This window comes from Dipodomys ordii, unplaced genomic scaffold, assembly GCF_000151885.1.
Source record: "Dipodomys ordii isolate 6190 unplaced genomic scaffold, Dord_2.0 Scaffold27, whole genome shotgun sequence".
Taxonomy (NCBI): Eukaryota; Metazoa; Chordata; class Mammalia; order Rodentia; family Heteromyidae; genus Dipodomys; species Dipodomys ordii.
Window position 1 is genome coordinate 13201547 of NW_012267243.1, and position 10091 is coordinate 13211637.

General features: G+C 44.6%; 1 protein-coding gene across 1 annotated transcript in view; it reads left to right on the plus strand.

Moving 5' to 3' along the window:
- Nucleotides 1-6: 6 nt before the first annotated feature.
- The window catches only part of Znf608 (zinc finger protein 608), a gene marked incomplete at its 5' end in the record, with an annotated part of 102118 nt that continues 92033 nt past the window's right edge, over nucleotides 7-10091 (plus strand). The window contains one exon of the mRNA XM_013015542.1: nucleotides 7-198. Coding sequence (XP_012870996.1) covers nucleotides 7-198 — 192 coding nt within the window. The remainder of the gene's footprint in view (nucleotides 199-10091) is intronic.

Sequence of the window (10091 nt, forward strand, 5' to 3'; positions counted from 1 at the left end):
GCCCCGGGGGCTCACCTGTACGGCTTCGGGGCCAAGGGCCACGGGGGCGGCGCCAGCCCCTTCCACGCCGGGGCCGCCGGGGAGGCGGTGGGCAAAGGCGCCCCGGACGCGGGCGTCGTGGGAAACTCTCTGTTGGTCAAGAAGGAAGAGGAGGAGGAGGAGGGCCACCGGCGCATCAAGAAGCTGAAGACCGAGAAGGTAGGAGCCCCGTGCAGCCGCCTTGCTGGGGTGCCCTCCCCACCCCCCTCCTCCTCCCCCCTCTTTCGGGGTGCACCTCGTGGGGGTGTCCCCCTGGGGGGGGCACGCGGTGCTTCTTGGCTCTCCGTGGGCGGGGATGGCCAGGCTGCTGCGCTCTCGCCCGCTCGCCGCTGCCCGGGGTGGGGGGGCTCCCGCTGCCCCCCGCCTGCGGGCCTGGGCGGCTCGGGTGGCTGCTGGTGCGCGGTGGGAGCCGAGCGGCCACCGCACCTTGGGGCCCTGCTGCAGGTGGTCTCCTGGCTTAGGCTGCCAGCTTTTTTCCTAGGAAAGCTGCTTACACCCCCCCCCCCGCTGGATTCCTGTCCTCCTTTCTCTCTCCCCCCTCCTCCCTCTCCTCCCCCCCCTCCACCCCCGGAGAACTGTTTTCCGTGGTCATTTACTTGTGGGGCATTATTGCTAGTAATTAACGTGTTCCTGGGAGGCAGGGTTCAGCTTCCTTCCCACTGTGAGGAGGAGGGTCCAGGGTTTTCATCACTTTTATTGTGTCCTTACTTTCTCCAAAATTTGTTTCTTCAAAGGATCCCCCTTGGATGGCTTCCTATTTATGAGAGGTGCTTGGTGTGCTGGATCGCTAGTTTCACCACTGTAGCAGAATCGGGATAGCTTTGGTGGCGGCTAGAACTTTGGGTTTCCTCACCTACTTTTTAGCTGGAGATGCTAAGAATGTTATCACTTGGGTATCTAAGCCTTCACTGGGGACCCAGGCAGCTTTGGTTGGATTGATGCTCCTGAAATGTGAAGCCACATCTAGAGCAGTGGGAGCCGAGGGGAACTGTGTGCTGGATAGTTGGTTTAGGCCATTTGGATCCTTCTTGGTCTTGGATCCATCTTTGTCATTGTCTTGAAGTCTGCAGTTAAGGCATTGACTTGGAGAAACTGTCTTCAGTGTTGTGCGGATCAGGGTTGGCGGCCTGGGTCTTGCTGGTCTGGAATGGATTATTCTGTTATTGAATAAAATCTGAGAACAGAAGGTTTTGTATCTACCAGTGAAGTGGGGTTGTGAGTGATCTTTTTGTAAAAGTCTTTATAGATTAAGTCTACAGGTTGTGTCTTAGAAAAGCAGTAGTTTGTTTTTGTTTTTTTAAATCATGTGTTTTGTGGTGTGGTTATTTGGAAATATGCTTACACATTGATTTGCTTTTTGGTCTTTCCGACTTGATCAGAATTGGACACGTTGGTTAATTCACCTGGATGATGGTTTTTGGGTAAAGTGATTCCATTCTCTATTCCAATCCTCTTAACTTCGTTCAGAATTTACATTGGAGTCTAATAATAAAGTTTTGATTATAAAAGTTAGTTGAGGGATGTAAAGATTAAAGATAAGCGTGCCAAACTTGTAGAGCACCACCAAACACTTATAATCCATACTTCCTTAAGTATTTCACGTCACTGAATTTAAATGAACTTCTAAAAAATCGCAGTATTCGATTCTGAGTGTAAATATGTAGTTTCACATCATTTCTACTAAAAGGCATTTTGAAATCTTATTACTTAGTACAGTCGGGCATTTACCTCTGTAGCCAATAGTCTTCAAATTGCAGTTCTAATCTGCTTTAACTATCTCCATGAATTGCCGTAATCCAGTGCTCACAATGGCTGTGGTTAAGGAGTCAGAGAGATTTGATTGGATTCTCCGGCTGCTCGGAATGTGGGAGGTACTGCCCTTTTGCATTCCCTTTCGCCTTTTAATCTTCCAGCCAAATGTTCACATTCAACAATTTTGTTTAGCTGGCAATCGGAACATTGCAGGATCTCAAAGGCTGCTGTCATGGCAACTGAGACTAGAGCATGGTGTCGGCTCTCCAATGTGTGTGTGTGTGTGTTCTTTTTTGCTTTCCAGTCACAGGGAAAACTGGATGAAGAATGGGAGAATTAAATTATTTATGTAGGTGTGACTCCTCTTCAGCTGAAGCAGTAGACTCGGGAGAAGTGACCTAAACGAAGAGCAAACAAGTTATGCTTGGTCTTGGGCCGGGGAGAGGAGAGATCCCATTGCTTTTAGCTTTGCTTCTGGCTCTGTGTGAGGAGGAGACTGCGTCTCTAACCTTAGCCACCCTGATGTCCCGAGGTCACCCCGGGATGGAGGCTAGGGGCCGGGATCTTGCTGTCTGGGCCATTTGTGTCAAGCTGGTGTTAGCTCGGAGATCTCAAAGAGGATTTCTGAAGTCTTTCCTCCTCCCCCACCCTCCACCCCAGGAGGACTAAAGAATGCTTCCATTCTTGGCACACCAAGATGGTACTCCTGGCACACTTACCACCGGGGGAAGTAACTGGTAATTTTACCAATGGCTGTGTCCAATTAGGCTTCAATTTAGAAAATACTTTCTAAGGATATGAAGATACCTATTTAGAAAGTAAAGATTTAGCAGGCCAAGCTTCGCCTGCTACAATGTTTCAAATCTGAAGCATCTTTGGGGCAGATTTTTTCTTTTTTACATTTTATGAAACATTGTAATTTCAGCTTCCCTTGACTATCTGGGCTTGCAAAGAGTAATGGCCCTCAGAGTAGAGATGATTAATTTTCAGCAATCAGATGTGTCTTTTAAGAGGCTCACACGTGAAAACCAAAGGAGAGTATATACATATGCTTTATTTCTTTTCTGGTTGGAAGGCTCACAGGAGATTCATAAGACTGGCTGTCACCGGTTAATTTTCACAGCATGCTTAAATGTCTATTTTTGGTCTGTTTATTCTGTTTCCTCACTACACAAAGTCATGTAGAACATGATCCATTGGACCTTATGAAACCTAATTAAATCAATGAGTGTTCTACTCTTTTATGTGAAAACCACAACTATGCTGTAAAAGTCGCCACTCCCTTAATACGTGAACAAAATCAAAACATGCCATAATTCTAAGAGGGTTGAACTATATTTCTATAGCTCATTTTGTGGTTAAGCCACAGTGACAAGTCTGAATAAGTAGATTTGACGGGATGGCTTTGGGTTGTTAAAACCTGCCTCTTCACCTTCCCTTCCCCCTCCTTTAAAAACAAAACATAATAGTCCCCTGTTAGCCATCTTACACTTTGGACTTATTAAGGGAACACTCAGCTGAGTTAGTTATACTGGATACCATACATGGGATCATTTGACCACTGGAAAATTCCAAAGTACATAGAAAAATGTTAAATACTTAAACAAAATGAACACAGGTCACATGGTTGTGTCCTTAGGGTTCCTTTCAGTACATATTCTGAGAAGAGGATTATTTCTGTAATATCATGCAGTTTTCTTGTTAAGATGGCCCTTGTCATTCCTAAAAGTGATATATACAAATGGGTCTGGCTGTAAAAGAGATCACTCATTTTGTTCTTGTAGAAACCATTCCTTTAGAATCCGTTTTACACGTCACTAGGGAATTCTAGTGCATTTTCTAAATGAGTGTGAGCAGTTTAAGAACATGTTTTGATTAATGAGTTTTGTGGGTGATATCTTTCCTTTTGTTGTTGTTCTTTTGGCAAATATAGGGCTCTTTAGGAGCTCTGCCTAGTGAGGACAGTTTGTCTACAGTGAAAAGAAAAGGCAGGAAGGCCACTTGCTATAATTAAAGAACAAAGTCCATTGTTGGATAGTACAGTGTTTTGAAAGCTACATAAGGGATTTAGCTGTTACAAACAACTGTGACTAAGAGTGGTTTTCAGTCAGCCTGGATGCATCTCCTTACATTGATCTCAGGTTTCCCAGAGGGTGACAGAGAGCTATTTGAGATGGGCTTGGGGAAGGGCAAAGCTGTCCCCTTGCAAGCTTTCTGGGAGAGCCCTTGTAGCTTGGAGGATTTGTATGGTGAGGTCCATCACAGAGTTCCAGGTTTAGCTTTTGAAAACTGTTAGCTTGACTAGAGGGATTTAAAAATACGCACAATTGCTCAAGATGGAGCTAGAAAAATGATTAGCAACTTTAATAACTTTGAAGTCTGGGCAACAAAATCAGGTTGGGGGCGGGGAAATGATTGTCTAAATGTCGTGAGGTTAAGAACGCTCTTCAAGTGAAATTGCTTAGCTCCAAGATGGTTTTAATTAGAGTGTTATAAAGACTTATTTTTTCCTAAGCAGCATTTTACAGTTAGTAAATGAAATGTATGCGAAAGTGCAAAGCAGAAATCTCCCTAACCACAGAGGTGTTCAATAACCAGACTCAAACAACATGGAAAGTACCATCTGTTCTTCGTTTCCAGCATGAAAACACAGGGATTGAATGGCTGAGATTTGCTCCAGTTTTGATGGTGTCTGTGGGCTTTTTTTTTTTAATTTAAAAAAGTTCACCTGGTACTTCACAGAAACTTGAAATTGCAGTAATATGAGCAACACTGTGAAAACACATGTTCCTACATTCATTTTAACCAGTTCCACTTTTACTTAAAAGACTTCCAGAAGCTCAGTTATTGACCACCTTATAACGGCTATCCAGTTCCCACAGGCATGGACCAAGAGAGGTCAGTTTTTCAAAGATCTGACTATTTAGTCACCACCTGAATTATTCTGTCAATTTTCCTCCTGGAGGCAAGAAGGTAGTGTGTGTGTGTTGGGGGGAGGGGGGGAGGAGGCCAGGGGAGGCTTCCCTGGTTAATCCAATAGAGATAGTGCTGTGGGCTGGTGTTTACTGTATAGAAAACAAGTTCTTGTTTGGAGATGTAATCTAGGATGGCTGATAAGAAGCATGGAGTTCTTTTCCGAATAACTTTTGAGTCCTGGACTTTCTAGATGTTTAAGATCCTTATGACTTTTAGACATTCAGAGGCTTACTTCTAGATTTAGTACATGGAACCTTGGGTAAAACACTATCTGGCCTTTGTTTGAGGTCTTTTATTGAAGCTAATGACTGGGCTTGTGCCTCCCTGAGATAAATGACATTATCTCTGAGTGGGCTGACAGGAAACAGACATGTTAATGGTGAAGCTGCGGGGAGGATCTACTCTGGCCCTGACAAAAGAGTGGAGAGGGGACCCCTGGTTGTGGTCATTAACACATAATGCATTCCTGTTCCTCCTAAGAGGCCCTTGATAATTGGAAAGCTATTTTAGCCACAAGCACTTAAATCATAAATCTACTAGTCCTACACAGTTCCTTTACATTCTTAAAAGTGGCAAAGTTCTATGTTTTTGTTAATAAGTGTGTGATCTGGCTCTTGGACTCAAGTTAAACCTGGTTCATACTGGGAGGAGTTACAGATAAAACTATTTTTATCATTCAACATCTCTCAGCCATGCCCGCGCTTTAATAAGGTGGAAAAAGGTGTCTCCAATGCATGAGAAGTCATTTTTTTTATATATTTGAAGATGTCTCATGGGAGATGGATAAAATCTTTATATATATGTATATAATATATATAAGCTAAGAAAAAAAAGATTTTGCCAGTGATTTGAATGTGATGAAACCTGCCTTTTGAAGTATATGTTTAAAAAAGTCCTGGGTATAATTGAGTTTCAATGCAGTTTAAACTGCTTCTTGAACGAGGATAATTGCCATGTTGAACACACTCTAGAGGTGTAGGAGAGGTTGCAGGATCATGTTATTTTATTCTTTAATATTAAGCACTGGAAGTTTTCATAGTAATTATTGTAGCACAACATAATTTTGATTGCCAGCACTCTGAACTTGCCAGAGATCTGAACATCAAGGGTTTTGCTTGAATACTGAGCAGTTGATTTCTAAGTTACTTGTATCATGGTTGGGTGTAAGGATGGAAACTAGAACTAATGAAATATTGGGTTATCCTTGTTCGCAAGATCATAGTGGAAATAGCTTTTGTAACCTAGGTTTGTTGTCAATACCATGTAGCATTACATAGGAAGAGAAGAGGTGAAATCTTACCCTCAGTAATGAAGGCGATCATCATTAGGGAGTAATTATTAATACAGTAATTATTAATACTGTAATTATTAATACTGTGACCCATGACTGGTATTTCACCTATGTGTATATGCATGTTAAAATTGTATATTTTGGAGGCGATATTGGTTGGCCATATATATATATAAATATATATAAGTAAATATATATATATATATTTATTTATTTTTAAGATCACCTCTGGAATCATTCCACTCTGTTAAAGCTTAAATGGGGTCTCCTTTCTGTGACCAATTCGTTCTCCTTGCTGAAGTTTCACTAGTGACTACTTGCTTTCTGTCGCAAGTCCCTTTTAATTTAAGCTTAGGTTTTGGCAACTAGAACAAAGCCTTTCTAACTGAATGCAAGGTTGTTAAACTTCTCAGGGTTGGTTGACTAGCAGTTGGGCTGCTGTAATGTTATTTTTGAGAGCTCGGGCATATTTAGAAACCCAGTGCTTCATGTTTGCTAAATCTTGCTTAGAAACTCCTTTGGGAATGTACTGGAAGGGATGATGAGTTTGGCCTGGAGAGCCAAAGTGATCACAAAGCAAATGCTTACATTTTTTTTTGTCGGTCGTGGGGCTTGAACTCTGGGCCTGGGCGCTGTCCCTCAGCTCTTCAGCTCAAGGGGAGCGCTCAACTTGAGCTACAACGCCACTTCCGGTTTTCTGGTGGTTTATTGGAGATATGATCTCACGGTCTCACCTGCCCGGGCTGGCTTTGAACCGTGATCCTCAGATCTCAGCCTCCTGAGTAGCTAGGATTACAGGCGTGAGCCACCAGCGCCCGGCTAATACTTGCATTTTTGATAGGTCAGTGGGCCTTGAACTGCAGGGAGCTATCTCATCTGATCGTCAGAAGGATTTTTTTTTTCTTTTTTCACTCTCAGGAAAGCAACAAGAAACTCTGAAAGTATACAATATAGTTGTCATGGAAAACTCAAAAGAAGGATGTTCCAGCTAGAACAAATGGGCTTGAAATAGTGAATAAATACGACTAGCTTTTCAAAGCCACTCTTTGTCACCCCTCCAACCCCCTTTCAGTGTGATGATTATTCACTGTGACTAGTCTTGAGCCACCACTGAGCTTTCTGCCTCCTGAGAATCCTCATTGTCAGCTAGCTTCTTAAAAAAAAAAAAATGTACCAACAACAGGAACATTTAGGCATATGAATGAAGCTCTTACAGGTTCAGTATAAATAAAAAAATATCGATTATATTTTGTGTTTTCCATGATGATTTTAGAGAGCAGATATTTAGGCAGTGGAAATGGGCTTATTATGTTAACGAGAGAGCAGATGGCACAGTGCCACAGACGTATAATTTTACTTAAAGGGACTTTTAAGGTTTTGATGTGTTTTCTTTTCCTCTTATTTCCCTGATGGCTTCTTTTTATTGAAGGGTAACTTAAGGAGACCTGGTAGCAATTTTACTGCCTTCCCTGACAGTTTGAAATAATAGCTTGGTCTTTGGTTGTACTGATCTTCTACCAGTCAGCTTGATTCTGGTTTTTGTCATGTGGCAGTAAATTAAAAAAAAAAAAAGTGTTTGTAGAATGTTTTAAGAAATAGACTCTTTTATATGCTTCAATTAGCTACAGACGACAGGGTTTCAGTTAGTCACACTTTCATAAACTCCTGTTCGTCCTTTTGATTAAAGAAAAACCCTGGTTTGATTTCTTAGAAAAGCACATCTGGCTCTCTGGTTGCCTTCCCTACACCTTTTCTGCCTTAGTCACTGAGAGTTCAAAGGTCATGTCCAAGTTGTTCCTTGTTAGCTGAGCAACCTGTGTTGGAGGGATGTGTAGTGATTCCTCTTATCTCCCCTTTGCATTGAGCTGGCAGAAAAGCACCATCTGTGCTCACATAGCTGTTTACAGTTTAATTCATTCTTTACCTAAAACATCCTCCGTGGGAACTGGGTAGCAACCTCTAATACTTTCTTCTTTTCTCCCTTCCTCTGTTTCAAGTTGTGCATAGCCAGACCAGCTTGCTTTTGCACTTCCGTCACCTCTGTGGCTGATTTTTTTTCTTTTTCTTTTCTTTTTTGGGTCCGGTCGTGGAGCCTGAACTCTGAGCCTGGGCGCTGTCCCTCAGCTCTTCAGTTCAAGATTAGCACTCTACCGCTTGAGCCGCAGCACCACTTCCGGCTTTTTTCTTTTTGCTTATGTGGTGCTGAGGAATCGAACCCAGGGCCTCATGCATGCAAGGCAAGTGCTCTACCACTGAGCCATCTTCCCAGCCCTGTGGCTGATTTTTATGGATGGACTTATGTTAAAAAAAAAACAACAGAAAACAAAACTAATTGCCATGTGGTTCACGCCTTGCTACTCAGGAGGTTGAGATCTATGGATCATAGTTCAAAGCCAGCCTGGGCAGTAAAGTCTGTGAGACTCTCATCTCCAATTGACTAACAAAAAGCCATGAACAACACTGAGACTCAAAGTTGTATAGGACTAGCCTTGAGCCCAAAAGCTCAGGGAAGATGCCCAGAACACCAGTTCAAGCCCCAGGACAACACAAGGAAAGAAAAGAAAAGGAAAACAAACAAGATCTGACTAGAAGAATAGAAAACTCCATTTTCATTCTTTCTATAGAACTGTTTGTCAGTCTTACCACAGTACGTGGATAATAGTATCATATACATCATTATATGCTGAGATCTAGCACAACAGCAAGTAGTTATGTGTTCTTGAGCTTCATTTCATTGCCAATTCTTTTTCTTTTTTGTTGGTTGTGGAGTGTGAACTTGGGGCCTGGGCACTGTTCCTGAGCTCTTTTTGCTCAAGGCTAGTGCTCCACCACTTTGAGCCACAGTGCCACATCCAGTTTTCTGGTTGTTAATTGGAGATTAGAGTCTTACAGACTTTCCTGCCAGAGGTGGCCTTGAATCATGGTCCTCAGATCTCAGCCTCCTGAGTAGCTAGCATCACAGGTGTGAAGTCTTTTCAGCAGTAAATGGGAACAAGAAATAGAACCTGCACCCTGACCTGTTCAGAGGTAAGCTGTGCTGATTAAAAAATAAAAAGGCCACATAAGTGAAAAGCAGAGAGAAAAGCATCCCTGCTTCCCATGTGACTGCTTTGACAAATGAGGGCTGTTCCAATATGCCCCTGATGTTTTAAATAACTGATCAGGAAGCCATTCACACCCCAAATCCTCACACTGCTCGGAAGGTGGAATTTCAGTTAAATGACGGTGTGTGTGTGTGTGTGCACACGCGTGTGCTTTGCTACTGGGGCCTGGCCGGTGGAGGCACAGCGCCACTTCCGGTTTTCTGGTGGTTCATTGGAGATCAGAGTCTCACTGACTTTCCTGCCCGGGCTGGCTTTGAACCGTGATCCTCAGATCTCAGCCTCCTGAGTAGCTAGGGTGATAGGTGTGAGCCGTCCACGGCCGACCTGGTTTTAAGGGAGAGCACCTGAGCCTTCTTCCTCCTCTCAGCTCCATTCCAGTTCCTCGCCAGCAGATGCAGCAGTCTCCATCGGCCTCACTCTCCCCAGGCGGCTGGCTTGGGCTCCTTCTCCCCAAAAGAAAGCTGCTCTTCCTCCCTGTAACGTGTGACACCCTCCAAGTTCACCAGCCTGCGGGGTGGGGGTGGGGGGCGCTGGGAGCAGACGGGGCGTGGCCTCCGGGCCGGGGGCGTGGCCTCCGGGCCGGGGGCTGCGCTGGGGGCGTGGCCTCTGCGCTGGGCGGGCCTGCGTCGCGCGTGCGCGCTCCCGGCAGGGCGGCGGGGGACGCGCGCCGTTTCCCGTCGGAGACCTGTTTATGGCCCTGGGCGTTGTAAATCTGTCACCTCTTCCCGCCGCCTTCGCCTCTTTCTTCACTCGCTGCCGCTTCTAGTTTGACCACGTTCCCCGGAGGCGGAATTCTAACCTGCTTCCAATTAGTGGCCGAAGGTGGCTGAACGGTCCCCCTCGGGACTGCGGCTGTGCTGGCGCGCCCACCCCGGGACGCGGGCCGGGGCTCGCGGGACGCGCCGCCTCGTCGGCGTTTGCAGGCCTGG